This window comes from Lepisma saccharinum, chromosome 20 (assembly GCF_977018435.1).
Source record: "Lepisma saccharinum chromosome 20, izLepSacc3.1, whole genome shotgun sequence".
NCBI classification, from domain to species: Eukaryota; Metazoa; Arthropoda; class Insecta; order Zygentoma; family Lepismatidae; genus Lepisma; species Lepisma saccharinum.
In genome coordinates this window covers 61,519,922-61,536,428 of record NC_139248.1, presented here as the reverse complement: position 1 = coordinate 61,536,428, position 16,507 = coordinate 61,519,922, and the positions used below count along the sequence as shown (strand labels likewise).

General features: G+C 38.9%; 1 protein-coding gene across 1 annotated transcript in view; it reads right to left on the bottom strand.

Moving 5' to 3' along the window:
• The window catches only part of LOC146003651 (glyoxylate reductase/hydroxypyruvate reductase-like), a 125,615-nt gene that overhangs the window by 104,016 nt on the left and 5,092 nt on the right, over positions 1–16,507 (bottom strand). Inside the window, exon 3 of the mRNA XM_083142002.1 lies at positions 9,692–9,822. Within this exon, the coding sequence (XP_082998128.1) occupies positions 9,692–9,822 (131 nt within the window). The remainder of the gene's footprint in view (positions 1–9,691; positions 9,823–16,507) is intronic.

Below are 16,507 nucleotides of genomic sequence, written 5' to 3'. Positions count from 1 at the left end.
ATTTGTGGTTTGGTTTATTTTACTACCCTTTTACGCTACTTTTGGCTAACTGCGAAGATGGGGATGAGAGATGACATGATGAAATTGATGAATGGACACTCACAAACACATATGATCAGTTCGGGACTCGAACCCGGGACCTTTGGCGTCGAAGTACAGTGTGATACCCACTCCGCCTCGGACACGAAGATAGGCTAATCCACTCTGGACCTATAATTGGAATTCCAACCACAGTTTAATGTACTCCTACGGAGACTGAACTCAAGTCCCCTGGATTATATGGCGACAGATTTACCACTACGAAATGAAAGACTTGAGTGTACCTCATCGTTTGAATCAATTCAAGGCCTCCCCGATGGCGCAGTGGTAGCGTCCTTGGCTTGTAATCAAGGGGTCCCGGGTTCGATACCCGGTGGAGGCACATAGTGTTTCTGATCCCACTTTAAACTGTATGTCCAATCCCGATTAGCCTTACTGTGCACAACGTGGACTTAAAACACCTAATCAATATAGCAGACTCGTCATCCATGGAATTCGTAGACTCCCTCGAAGTTTCCTGATTGGTCAAAAATCCAAATAAATGAAAATACCATAACATTGGCTTATAAACAACGTTATCTCCAGCACCAGAACAAATTGATTTGTTCACCTTGACCAATTCTTTACGATAAACTCTCCTCATAGAATTGATTTTTCTTACTTCTGTGTCTCTGTTTGTTGCAGCGTCAATCTACTTGTATTCTTGTAATAAGCCGTCATAGGCCTGATTCTTGTCACGGTCACTGTAGTCCTTTGATTTTACCTGCCACAAACACGGAAAGCTCTTGTAGAGTTCAATGAACTCAGCTAAATACTCGCGTGAACACTGACGAAGATTGGTCTTCGTCGTAAAGGTCTAATTTGTCAGGGAAAAAAAGAAAACAAATTCTCGACCTCCGCTAATAGTGTTTCGACACTAGGGTAGAATGAGAACTGAGCGACAGGTGCACAAAAGACTGAGGGGAGCGTCCACACGCACAAATTGTTTGCACAGATGTCTGAGATTTGCGCAGACATCTATGCTCTTGGGCTCAGTCTTTGGTTGACAATTTGGTTCACGACCTATTTAATTAAAATGTTTCATACATAAATATTTATATTTTGGTTATTTTATGTCGCTGGTGTATTTCGCGGGTTAATCGAAACAATGAGGTGGAATGATGGAGTGATAGAATGATGAAGGAACAAACACGATGTCCATGATTCCATGTTATCGCGTTTATTCTTTACATTTAGCTATACTTTACGGAAAACTGTGAAAAAGTAGTTAACAAGACTTTAAAACCAGAATTTTAGTAATTGTTTCATAACCTCAAGATTAGCCCATGTACAGAATTGGATTTCTCCTATTTTACTACGATGCTGTGCTTCTTGATTGTGGGCGAGGGGAGCTCAAGGGAGGGGAGGGGGTAGACGACGTTCATGGCTACAGCGTTGCCGCTTCAAAGTATGGAAAGGAGGGAAATTATGCCATTGCTGTTTTCTCTGTGTTGGTAATATTTCTGGGCATGTGGCCTGAAAGCAAATGATTGTCTCAAGTCGGATTAAACTTTGTGGATAATAATGTTTGGATTCCCATTAAAAATTAACCAGTAGACCTACATAGTCCTGCACCGTCGCAGTGCGGTCTAAGGTGTGATTGATGCTTTGGGGTCCGGCTACGGGATGCACTAAGGTTCGAGTCTCCTGGGGAAGCGTGGCAACTTTCCTCTGAGATTTCGGCCAGTGTATGGGACCGGTGGCCACTCAACATCGTGAGGAAATTGGTTGAATGAACTCCCTCCTTGGCAGGTGTGAGTGAGGACGGTAGTCGGTAGGTAGGCCCGGTATCTCAATGGGCTGTTGTAGTGTACCTACATAAAAACGATTTACACCAAAATTTAGCTTATTCGAGCGTTAATGTGGACCATCACAATTCGACCATAAGTTTTTATTTAGTTAATCTCAAAGAGAGCGGTTGTTTTGAAAACACAAAAAGCTGCACTTTTTTTTTGTTCTCACGACGATAAGAAATCTAATACATACTCGAAAAAAAAACCGTTAGTTACTGTAGCTTACCCCAGAATTCATTAAGTTAAATTTGATGTAACTCGTATTTCTGTAGGTCTAATGGTAAATTTCTAATTGTAGTGAAAACTTAAGTAGTCATAATTTTTAATCGGACAGTAGTGCGCCGGATTCTTTCTTTATTGTTTCCTTTATGACGCAGCGTTTGTGCGAGAGATCGTGATGATTAGATATAAAGACATATCGCTGTTCAGGAACAGCACATGTTAACACCTTGTATTGATTGCTTCAATCAAAATTTTTGGGTGCGTCGGCACATCAGGCCATTTTGCACCCTTCAATGAATGCGGGGAAGATTCCCTTATCTAAAACCCTTACTTCAATTTAAAAAAAAAGATAAAAAAAGTAGTGTAAAAAGCCCTTCAAGAAAGGTTAAAAATACAGGTTGTAAATGAACCTGCATTAAACAAACACAACACATGAGAAAGGTAAGGATATTTAAAAACTACCACAGAAGCAGTGGAACAGACCTGCTCTTCTCAATTTTTTTTTTAAAAAAAATTGTCTAAAACATTGACATTGTCACCCAAAGAGGATGACAAATCCTTAGGGAGGTTAAATCCCTGTCTGATGTGACTAAAATCGGCACATTCGAGAAGAATGTGTCGCACGTTTAAAACAACGTTGCAAGTACGGCACAAAAGAGAGCCCAGTTCTTACAGCAAACGTCGATGTGTTAGACGACTGTGTCCGATTCGGATCCGCTTTAATATTACTTCTTCTCGCCGCTAGGGACGAAACGAGGAAGCAGCGATGGGCTTGATAGCTCGCAGCTTGTTTCCCCTTATCTCATCCCACTCGGCCTGCCACGTGTGAAGAACCGAACAACTAAAACATTCTGCAGGCCCCTAAATGGCCTTGTAAATGAATCGCCTGTTCTTTGTCTCCGTATCACATTTTAAGTACAAGCACCTTTTAACTCTTTCAGCAAAGTGCTAACTTGATATATAAATAGCAGGTGTAAATATACTAATTAGTTTCATAATTTAAATTAATACTATAAATATGGACGCTTATAACACGTACGCAAAGTTCAGAACTATTCAATAAAATAGGTTGGATCTTGGAGAAACGGGAAGAATTCAATTTATCGTTATTATTATTATTGTTTTCTTTCACTTTCGGTCTCGGAATGGAGTCTTCGTGCACGACAGTGTGTCCAAAGTCACCTGTATTCCTAAAATTGCGTACATTTTTCTGGCAGAGACAACATAGAAATCAGGTTAGATTATCATAAGCCATATAACTCCACACTTACATGATTGATTGATTGATTGAGTTAGTGTTTTAAGACCACCTTATGCGCAGTAAGGCTATTTGGGACAGGCTATTTGGGACTGGGCCTACAGTTTAAAGTGGGATACGAACCACTATGTACCTCCACCGGGTATCGAACCCGGCCACACTACCATGACATATATGCCTTCAGTCATGGCGCAACGCACGGGAAAAGCTGCACCTTTACTTCGTTTGCGCTTAATTCTTTCCATTTGCGCTTAAAGCGTTCGTGTTTAAACTTTTCGTGATTATTCTTCTTGTGCTTATTTATTAATTTTGGTACGCGATCGTTTCGTTCTGCATTTCTTTGAAATTTAATGGGACTCGATACACTGACATCGTGTCATTCAATGAAAAACTGCTTGAGAAGACTTGGCTTTCCTAGGCAAGTTGCGCCAAATAGTTTAGTAGCGTCAACTTCCAGGGTGGGGCAAAGGTCTCTTCTCAGACACAAACATCGCTTTCTAAGATTCTAGGGGATCGAAAGCACGTAATATCAAAAACACTTGATTCAGTTAACATGTATTGATTATTATTATTATTATTATTAATATTATTATTAAACGTGTAACATATAGCGAATACATTGCATTCAGTTAGAGAAGTTGCCAGTGAATATTGAGTAATATTTGTGCATTCATACCGTAGGTGGAGGGAGAACAAAGAGAACAACAAAATTCGACACACCCTTTACACATCATTAAACTTTTAAACCTGTCGGACGTGTTATTTTAGGAAATGTATATACTTTATTTGAAAGAAAGTTGTGGGAGTTGCTGCTATGTCATTGGCCACCGCTGAAACTTATTTGTGCAGTTATAAGCCCTACGAAATGAACCCCAGTTCAAAGGGGGAAGGGAAGGGGGGGGGGTGATGGACGGCGAGGTTCATGCAGTTTATGGACAGCACCAAACGTTGTCGTCTGCCAGGCCAGTGTTCTTTAAAAGTCATTTGTATATTATAATTATTTTACGTCACTTTTTTGCCACTTTTGGCTTATCGCGACGATGAATGCTGATTATGTTGTATGGATGAAGAGACAAAAAAACAAAAAAAAACGTCTAGGCTGACGGGACTCGAACCCGGAGCATACGGTGGCGAGCTCCTGCAGTCAACCAATCAGCGTACTCGCTCACAGACTACAACCTTTAGACAGAGAGTATGCTTTAGAAGTGGATGGAATTAATCTTTTCATACCGTTCCGCTCAGGAAATTACGACAACCATTGATTGAAAATATAAACATAGTTTAACTGGCGTTAAAAGTGATCTGTAAGAATATCCGTTTAACATTCATATTGGCTGAAGAATAGAATTTAATAGGTCGGTTGTTATAACTACAATTAAAACTTTGTTGAAGAGTTTGTTTCATGTTATAAGATTATAATTTATATTATTATGATAGTATTGGAGGCTAAGGCGTTAATTTTCAGCCGAAAATTTCCAATCGGTTGTTTGACGAATGGGCTAAAAAACAGAACACTGATCGGCGCAGAACATGTTGACCATTCACATCTCTCCAGTAAAGCTCGGATCACCCTCCCCCCATGGTCCGGTCAAGGTTCGTTCAATCGCGCTCAGCTCGAGGTCCGGTCACGATCGGGTGGAAATAATATTTGACCGGAGCGTGAGGAGGAGGAGCTTGACTTTGCGAAGCTCGGTCATTGATGTGAACGTCTGATAGGTTCAGCCCCGTTGCAAAGAATACGTGACCAAGTTTTGTGCGAGAAGATGAGCCGTCAGAAGGCAACGACCTATTGTAACAACTGAAAAAAAAGGCAAGTAATTATGAAATTGATTGATGGGGCCATTGAGCAATAAAATCCCACAATATTTTCCTCTCAGTTCTGTTTTTAAAACATTGGTCCAAATATGTGATTTCAAGAACCTGACTAAAATAAATTTAAGAAAAAAAAAACTGACCGAAACAACCAAATTACAATTAGCAAATGAAAGAAAGTTAAATAGGGAACTAACCACAAGTACGATCCGCAAACACTAGTTGTAACTACATTTTTTCATCTCGTTGCATCAATTAAAATCCTTAAGTCAAGAAGCTAACTTATTGGCGGTCATATTTTCCCGTACAACCAAGTTGTCATTTTTGTGTGTACAGAGGGAAGGGAGGTGGTGGTTGGTCGAACCTCTGCCAAGGGAAAAATCATTTTTGATAAGTGGCCCCGAATCAAGATTAACAACGAACTTGTTCTTCGTTTAAGGAAAACGATACAAAAGCCACGTTCCACACGATGCGCGTAACAATCGGGTCCTTGAAGCTAGGCTTACAGCCTGCTGTATATTTGTCATGTTTTGTGTGGGAAACTTTCTAATAAAAGAGATGGTCAACAATGTCGATGTGAAAAAATGAGCCCGAAATTTTTTTATGTCGAACCTAGATCGACAAAGTAGTGTTACCATTGCTGACATTTACAGTTTTGCACATTGTACTTGCAAATAAACGTTTGCCGATTTCTAACCAAAAGTATAACATTATATTTATGATAACCGACCTCCTGTCAGAGCGTGCTACGCCACCAGGTTCGAATCCCGGCCTGGGCATGGATGTTCATTGTGATGTTCTTTCATCAATTTAATCGTATTACCATTCATTCTCATCCTCCAGATTAGTCAAAACTGGCATAAAAACGAAGTAAATCAACCAAGTCAATGAATCCCCGCTTTCACAATTACTTTTCTTCTTTGTCAATTTCTTCTAATTAACGCCAGTGCTGCAACAGCCAAGTCCGTTGTTGAAAATATCTTAATCATTGTAGTTAGCACAATAGACAGGCTTTTCATACAGAAAAATCCGTGTACTCTGTCTGGAGGAAACCAACACCAGACACGCGTTGATCGTATCTTGACGGAGCGAAGCGTGACCGCTAGTGTGGATACCCTCTGACTGTGAGCGGAGCTTTAGGGAAGAATGAATGACCCGAGTGTTGCTTGAGCGCAGATGTGAATAAAGCCTAAACGCTACAGTTGCGCTATACGGGACGCGCTGTGCTTTCTGTGACGTCACCTGTACTGTTTGGGTCTGTGATAACGACAAAGATTTTTCTGATTTGATTTATTTTATTTTCCTTCGCGTTTTGTACCTCTTGGTTAATTTGCGAAGATGGGGATGAGTGATGAAATTGATTAATGGACATTCACAAACAACCAAGCCCGAGCGGGAATCGAACCCGGGACCCTTGGCTTTGCAGCGCGATGTGCTAACCACTCGGCCAGAGAGTCCGGCAAGTGGTGTTGAATTTCCAAAAAAATGAAGAAAGAACAGTAAAAAAAATCAATAAATTATTATATGTGGGCCTATGAACCCCGCCCCCCGCACAGGGAAGTAAGTTTCTCGTACGGCACGGGTAAGAAAAGTACATCGGGAGACAAGTTTGGATGTTAGTACCTATCCAAGAGAAGAAAGACAATCTTATCATTGAAAAATGTGGAATATTTAGCTCGAACGAATGAATATGTGTAATATTTAATATGTATTATAGTTTTATTTTCCCCATACTATTAACATTCTTCATACTATCCGTGAATGATTTTTGAGTTGTTAAGTTAATTTATACAAAGATAGGTTAATCGGGACTGAACCTACATTTTTATTTGGGATCCGAACAAGTATGTGATGGGTATCGAATCTGGGAGCTCTTGATTACAAGGCAACGACGTAACGTTTACCACTATCACTAATATTTCATTTATACGATTTTTCAATTTAATGTTGCTAACAAAATGTATTTTTTCGTTATTGATATTATCATTCTTCATAATACTCAGTCATTGTTATGTGCCCCTACGTGCGCCCCTATATCCCGCTAAATCCGCCAGTGTATCAGTCGACAGCACCTATCATTGCTCTGTGTTTCTCTTTAACCCCCTGGCTATGCCTGCCGTGGTTTGTCGACGCGTCTGCCCTCTTGCTCCTGGAACTAGAAGCTAAGACACGTGGTTGGGGACCGTTAGCTGATTTCCCTCTCCTTCCGTCCTTGTCGACCGTACACGCATGCGCACGAACCTCGGAAAGTAAGTGCATCTGACGCTGTGTATGGGAGCCCGCCATCTGCAACGAATTCTAACGACCATAACCGTCATTTGTGTATCGCGAAATTGTCAAAAAAAGCTACACTAGCGCCACATACCCCCCCGTCCCGACCCTCAAGTTTGTGTATCGTGGTTTGTGTGTAGCATATCCGAGGTAAAAATAACTTTTCGCTGGAAACAATTTTCTGGGCTATTTACAGGTCGTAGAGTCCAAAAGATTGGGAGAGCTTTCCGAGGTACTGTCATTTTTACCTCGGTTAATTTTTTTACCTCGGAACGTTGGTGTTTAATCTCATGGGGCACCTCGGAACAACGGATTTGCGAACTCACACACACACACACACATATTACCATAAAAAATCCCTACTGTAATTTTCTACTATTTACAGTAGACAAAATTGAATGTGATCAATTGTACTCTAATGTGTTCTCAGAATTACTGCGACCCCATTGTTTTCTACAGAGCACCTTTAGTAGGTCTAATGTACAGCTAAGGTAAATTTGCAGTAGAAGGACTTCAAGTGAAAATATCTCTTCAGTAGTATATTTAATAAGGTATGTAAAAAAAAAAAAATGGCACCGACAGGTAACAATGTATCTCTCATAACTCCAACCAAAATACGGGTGAACATGGGACGAGCAGATTGACAATATATGTAGTAAACTAGCCACAAATCTTTATCTTTTGAAACAGCTAGCACATTATAACGTAACTGAAATCAATAAAACTATCTATTATGGACTTATTTACCCTCATATTGAATATGGTATTGTAACATGGGGTAGAGCTTCTCATATTAAAATCTCCAGAATACTAAGACTTCAAAAAAGGGCATTGAGAATTATGTTTAAATTAGGTTATAAAACTTCCTGTAAAGAAACTTTTAAACAGCAACGAATAATGACTGTTTTCTCTCTATACATATACAAAGTCATCTTATTTGTTTTAAATACTGTTCAAGTGACCAAAAATTACCAAATACGTGACCATAACACTAGAAGCAAAAATGACTACCACCTAAAACAAAACAGACTGCAGTTACCAAAAAACACACCACTGAATTCTGGAATATGGTACTAGGCTATAATCTCCCAAACAATATTAAAATACTCACACCCCAAATTAAACAGACAAAATGTATAAAAGACTATTTGCTAAACAAAGCACTGTATAGTCTAACTGAATTTTTAGAAAATCCAGGTCTAGAAATTAACTAATGATACCTCTAATTTTATCAAATGTAATTACACCATATTTACTCATTATATATATACTTTATTTTGTACTAGTTGTAACATCATATATGCCCTCATGTATAAAATTCTGTTCAGTATGTATGATAATTTTATATAACTTTTTAAGTATATATCATATTCTTAACAATCATGTATCTTAAAGTATTTGTAGAAAAACTCTCAATAATACACATGTAATCCTTGACGTTTTCCATACCTATGCATTGCAGGTTTACGGAAATAAATTATTATTATTATTATTATTATTATTATTATTATAGTTTAACACGATGTCTGTAATTTAACTTTTCATTCCTCCAGATTAACAATTTGTTTTATGTCTATTTGAAAATCTGAACACTGTAGATATTTCAAAACACGATATACTGAAAACAGTAGACAGAATTTTCAGCAGGGATATGTTCATTTATTAGTGCCATATTCAGGACTCTAGAGTTGGTTGGGTGACTATATTTTCAGGATTTTTCAATTGTGTTGGGTGTATCCACTGGGATGCATAGAATTGTACATTTCTGGGTGGACAAACTGCTTACCTCCAATTGCCTGCAATAAAGGGCACCTTCTAGCCACAAACTATCTTCACTTAGTGGCTTTAAGACTAATAACAGATTTGAATTGAGAGAAAATTAAATGTAGTTAGTATTGCACATTGAATATGATTTAATGTTGTAAAATATTACAATGTATCAAATCAGAAATTTAAGATTAATGTAGAGAAATTGTGATTTATATGAAAAATATAATTTATTGTTTTCATTTCAATATAATTTTTTACTATAACTTCTAGAAAAAACAATTGTAGTTATGGTAGTTATATGTACCTAAATTGTATATCATACAATAATGAAAAAATAATAATGCAGAACTGTGTAATATCCTGTGGTAATATGTTATTTACTGTGAAACCATGACATGTTTTGAAAAGCATGTAGTAAATAAAAACGATAGTATTATTCCAGGCATTACAAATAAGCATGTTATATTTTAAATTAGTAGAAACTTACCTGCTGTGTCAAAGAATTCCTTATCTATCTTGTGGTAACCCCACAAGAAAACACCATCAACACCAACAACTTTCTCCAGAAGTTCTTCCCTTGTAGGATATGGTAGTCCCTGACAAATCACTACATCACATCTGCAATTGGAAATTTCCTTTTTTTAAATAAAATGAATACAATATTATAAGCCATGACAAAAAATTAGCTGCATTAACTTCTCAATATTGAAGGTCCGTATATAAAGGAAAAATTGTAGATTACAAAAGTTTGATAAGATTTGATCTCATGCAAGTTAGAACTTAGGTATTTTTTTTTGATGGAGTTAGAATTTAGTAGTGCAAGGAATCATAAATAAAGCATAACCATTTTTTGCTTTCATTATTGCAGTAAAAATAGACAATAACATAGACACACATGGAAGTTGAGCTGAACTTCAAACTTGACAATTCCTTAAGCTTCAGTTTTAAAAATAATTATGTAGTTAATAGTGAAATGAAAGTGTATGTTAGTGATTACTTTTTACCGATTATTATTACTACAATTGTTACCATTATTATCTAACAACAGCCGGACCCTGTGGCAGAGTGGTGTAGACCCCCTGTGGCGGAGTGGTTAGCACAGCGTGCTACGATGCCAGGGGTTCCGGGTTTGAGTCCCGGGTAAGGCATGGGTATTTGTGTTTGTCAAAATGAGAAAAAAATGAAAATTGAGAAAAACCGAGAAATGAAAAACTGAGAACAGAATGAAAAATGGGGGAATACTACAGCTTAGGAGTATTCCTTTTGTATATATATATAAAAAAAGTGGTTAGCACATTGCGCTGCGATGCCAAGGGTCCTGGGTTCAAATCCCACTCGGGCTTCAATGTTTGTGAATGTCCATTCATCAATTTCATAATTTCATCACTCATCCCCATCTCCGCAAATTAGCCACGAGGCACAAAACGCGAAGTAAAATAAACTAAATCAATCAAAAATAAAAATATCTAACAACACATATTTTAACCAGGGTGTAAGGGTGACCCTTTCCAAAGACACCCAAAGATCAACCTCCGTTCCATGTAGTACATCCAGGACTGCATTTTGCAGACTAACGAGGCTCTGGCGTCTGGACCCGTGGCCAGTATAATCCTCTATTGGACTTGTGTAGTGTACTGTCCATATGTGTTTGTGACTGTCCCTTCATCTATTTCATCTTAACACCATTCATCCTTATCTTTGCAATTAGACAAAAATGGCAGAAACGTGAAGTAAAACAAATCATAAATATATTTTAACCATCAGATTCATCACAATAAAGTAAAGAAAATTAAAATAATTTAAGTAAAATCTACTCAGTATGTTCTCTTCTTGGTCAAGTTCAGTGGCATATTGTCCTATATTGCCTGGTTTGACTTCTGTTTTTGTTTTACTTGCATGCCTGCACTGGTGTCTTATAATAAATAAGAATTATTGTGGTAAACCAGGTTAAATTTTCAGAATACGCTGCTGCTCAAGCTGTGTTCGTATCTCTCACTTGCCTTTATTTCTGTTATTTTTTGACACTCAATTTATCCATATATTGTTCCCCTGTTTCTCATTCTCTCTATCTCTCTCCAGTTCTCTTAAACATTTGTATTTTGCAATGAACAGTAAACATGACATCACATGGTTACATTTATACATGTGTGTGTGTGTGGGCATTGCACTTCAGAACAAAACCACTTGATTGTGACCCTCCAGAAAAATTGTCTACTAGTGCCCATGGTCTCCTTAGTCCCTGAGACCAATTTCCACCTCTCATAGGAATGATGGTATTGAACTGTTGTTCCAAGTCCACTTTATGCACAGATAGGCTAATCGGGACAAGACCTAAAGTTTAAAGTGAAATGTGCCTCCACTGGGTATAGAAGCCGGGACCCCTTGATTACAAGGTGACAACGTTACCACTACGCCATCAGGAAGGCACCTCTGATTGCAATTCACCAACACCAACCCCAGAGCATGGACGTCGGGAAGGGGGGGAGGGTCGAACAGGTCCGTCGACCCCCACTGGAAATTGACATCCTTCATTTCAAGTTACAAAAAAAAAGTTTGTTGCTTTCCATGTTAATAACATAAAAAAGTTCAGTTAGTTATTTTATTCGAACAGAACAAAGAAGTAAAAAATGCGTTAAATCGAAAAAAAATGAAAGGGAAATGCAGAAACGAGTGTATTTGTCATCTTCTGCCATTTAAGTAATAGTGAATAAATAATGTGAACAAATGGTACTACAGTTTTCAAAATTACAAAAATTAGACTTTTATGTAAAACTGCACAAAAAGACAATGGCTAAAATGTCCTACCAAACGTTAATAAAGATTGATTGTTTTAAGTCCACTTTATGCACACATAGGCTAATCGGGACTGGACCTACAGTTTAAAGTGGTATTCGAACCACCAAGTGCCTCCACCGGGTTTCGAACCCGGTACCCATTGATTACAAGGCGATGATTACCACTACGGAATCGGGGAGGCCATTTAATAAAGAAATAGAGTAACTATACATTTCGGTACACTAAGTGTGCGAAATGTAATAAAAAATTGTTGTGCTTGATATTCTCTCATTTGGCAGACTGAGTACAAAAGTATCTGCAATGCTATAATAATATTTTGTTTAATTAGTTGATAATGGCTACTATTTTATAATAAACGTAAGCATAATACGTATTGTTGTTAATTCTACTATTTGAGTTATATCCATGGCCCGACCTCCCCTACCAAAATTTCTGGCTACGCTTATGACCCAAAGGCTTGTGGACTACCCAGAGAATCCTCACATCCCCCAGAGTTGAGACCCCTCCTCTGATGGCTTTCTTCTTCAACCACGATAGCTCATCTCTTCAGGCCGTGTCCGAAAGATGCAAGACCGTACTTGAAGCGAGCATCCTCCGAGTATGGTCTTGGAGTGCGGTCTTCAAGTCGTGGACTGGAAATGAAAGTCTTTCGAATTGCACTTCGACTGCAGCGCCAAAAATACGATCAGTAGATAAAACTGAGTACTCGTTGTTTTCCTCGCCACTTAAACACTTGTTTTTCACCATAGAAATCACATAGCATTTTGAAATGCTCGTACACATACATTTCCACACATTAGAAGAACTATAACCAACAACTTGCTGGCCAATAACGTATAGACCGTGTTAAAAATGTAAACATAAACATTGGTGAGGTCTTGCCCGGTCCCCCCGGAACTTCCGGTTTAGGCCAGTCCCCGTTGTTGCCAGTGCAGATTCACCAGCATACAAAGTAAGAAATGAGCACTTGTTGTCATTAGTTATGCGACGATAGTCAAGAAAGGTATTTGTTAAAGTTCTACTATGAAGGAGTGGAAGTCTAGAATCCGTCGGATGATCAACTGCAGAGCAGATTATTAAAATATGACGTGTCTTTGTGGCCGCCAGTTGTATAGCACACTACGTATCACAGAATCTACGTACATACAAGCATATGATACAAGTATCTCATGTACACGCACGACGAACGTTTAGATATATTGAATTATTTTCTAAATGGAAAAGTGAGGGAAATATAATTCTATAAAACAAGTGATATTACCTATTATATTATAAAGTATGCTTAAGTGAAACTTTGCCAACATATCTGCAGAACTAATGAAATGACACATAACAAATGCTAGTAAATATATGTGCTTTCAACGTGGCCTTTCCGCCTGAGCGATTTAGGGAAAACCTATGATATGGCATGCCACTTTCACTTGCACGAATTTACTTCAAGCAACAAGGGAGTTTTCTGATTGAAGCGACAAGCCATATCGGGGTTTCGCACAGAAGCATTCGATCTATAGCAAACCATTCACAAGTCACGCTTGCGCAAATAACAGGCCGGGGCAACACAATGCACGGTATTGATAAAGCGGCCCAGTCCGAGCGACAAGCGACACCTGTAATTTGTCGTTCGGAAGGTATTGTTTATTTTTTAATATTGATTTCCAAGAGACACGTATCGCTGCAGTCTAAAAGCTTCCTTACGTGTCGCTTGGACTGGACTGTTGTTTTCTCAGTACCATACATCGTGTCGCCTCGCTCTGCTGTACTCGTATGCAAGATGAATTGTTTCCTTTAGAGTAAAGGGACTGTTGCTTGTCGCTTCGGTGTGTAATCTCCGTGCCACTTACAATAAAGTGAATCCTCAGTGATCAATGACATTTTTCGAACCGAAGCGACACGACAAGCTGCACGTGTCGCTCAGATTCTCAATGGCGTGTATTGTGCCGCCTGAGACTTGATTTCCCATGAGGGGTAAATGCTTATTTATAGACTAAATGGGCCTGTGTCGCTTGTCACTTCCGTACGAACCACTGCTGTTGCGTGTTGCTTCGGTTTGAAACCTCACTAACAGGCGTGTTTTTCACCACAACACAATATGCAGATAAACGATCAACATGTTTGTAACAAAATGCAAGTCCTAAAAATCCTTTCCGAGTACCAGTCCTTTCTCGTTCTGCTTGTATCAACAGGTTTCGTGTCTCTACGTCCTTCAGAAACCTACGAAGTGATACTTGACTCAATAAATTTGTTCCCGATCGAACTGTGCAACCATATGCTACACAGCTGACACCCTATTTCCATGTAAACGAATCTCCACTTTGCCCTTTCATATTAACGTCCATAGCATCCTAAGCGTAACCGGATGTTCGAGGGGGACCAGACGAGTGCGCATGCTCCGCAGTAGCTCCACCTTTAACACCGTCTATATCTATCTACCTGTGCTGCTCGCTTTCTACATTCGTGATTTTAAACAAATGAACAACGAGTTTGGAAACCACGTGACCTAGTCACCAACCATCTGTGCTGTACGCTGTGCACTTCAAGAAGATGCAGACTAGGAACACATTATGTAAGTATTATTATTGAAATTTTTACTATTATTCATAATTGTAATAAAGTACTAAATTCGCTGCGCCTCTTATACAGTTTTCAATTTGTGTGTTAACATTCAGTCGGTCGAGACCCCTAGATCGGCTGTCGCCTTGCAAACATCCGTCTACGCGGCAACCTTCGTTCGGACGAAGGGCGGAGCTACCGAGTTGACCCGAATGTTGGCGAAAGTTCGCGCAGATTTTTGTGGCAAGCTTTTCTTGTTACTACTCTACTTGCGTCCTTCTGTTCTTGGCGCTTTCGAACTGTACTAGGTGACGTCATTTCCGCCAAGAGCATACTTCAAGTCTGCACTTTGTACCTTTCGGACAGAGCCTGAGGGAGGGAAACTTTACAATCTTCTTTGAATAAAGAGAAATATTTCGTCCACACAACATGAAAGCGAAGTAAATACAGTAAATCTCCTTCTAACGGACACCTTTGATTAGTGGACACTTATTTTTTCTAAAAAAAAATTGCATTTCTTAATGCCCCTGCAGAAACGCATGGCCATGGGAGTAAATGGAGAGATTACTCAATTATGGACTCGGACAATGAGAACTATCCCGCAGCGAAGATTTAGACCTTCCGAACAACGGACAACCGTGAGAACAACAATGACGATTTCCGAAATTCGGAAGTAACAGTGCTGCAATGATGGGCAAAATGTCTTTTCTGCGCATTATTTTTTCGCGCTTGAAGAGTGCCTAATTGTTGAAGCTCTTTGTTATAATAATTGGTCTTGCAAAGCGATTTTTCGCAAACGCGATAATACCGAAAAACGTTAATTGTTGCAAAAAGTGTTTATGTATGCACAGTGACATGTTCAGAACATATTTTCATGCATTCGAATTCGCGAAATAACGTGAATTTGCACAAAATGCGAATTGTAGCTCTTTTTTTGTGAATTTTAGTACATTTTTCTTTTAAAAAAAAGAACGAAAAATATCGCCTAAATTCAACAATCTGGAGTTTTAGGCTTAAAAAATAAATTGTACTATGTTTACGGCTATATAACGTGCACGTTTTCCAAAATCTATTCTCGAAAAAAAAACCAACATGGTGCGTGTTATAGCCTACATGGAATAATTCCGACAGCTACATGAAACCACGTGGTAATGGTTGTTTTCCATGATTTTTCACATTTCATCGGAACGTTTTTCAACGAGCAAAGTGGCGACGTTTTGGATGTGATGGAGTGCGTATACCTACCATCACACTTGAGCCGTTATGTCGGTATTCGTCGCGCGTGAAATTATGCAAAATAATTTTCTCAATAATTGTATCCAACGTTGAAACTGTCACGTGTGACCTACTCTTTTAAAAGCAATACAGCTTAGTCTTTAATTTATTGGTGCTAATTGCAACTATGAAACTATAATCCACGCATTTGTGGCTTCCGAAAGAGGTAAATGTATGTTTGAAAATTCAAATTTGATCTAAATTACCCTTTTCAATGCTGTCAATATATTCCCCAAAGTTTGTGCAGCACTGCAGTGGTTAAGAGGAAGAAAACGTACGCTGCTGTAACCGGCTTCAGGCCCGAAAAAATTGTTCGCGCGGTTCATTATGTTAGCCGTGTGGCATATGAAGTAGTCACTGTTTGAGTGTGAGTTGCTGTTTTAAGTCCACTTTATGCACAATAAGGCTAATCGGGACTGGACCTACAGTTTAAAGTGGGATCCGAACCACTTGTATCTCCACCGGGTATCGAACCCAGGACCCCTTGATTACAAGGCAATGAAAGTAGTCACTGTTGCTGTGAAGTATTACTTGTGTTTTGTTGTTGCAAGTGTGTGTGTGTTGTTAGCACAGCGTGCTGCGACGCAATAAATCCCGTGTTCGAATCCCGACCTGGGCATGTGTATTTTTTGAAAGTGTCTCTTCACCAGTTTCATCATATCATCACTAACCCTCATCTTTC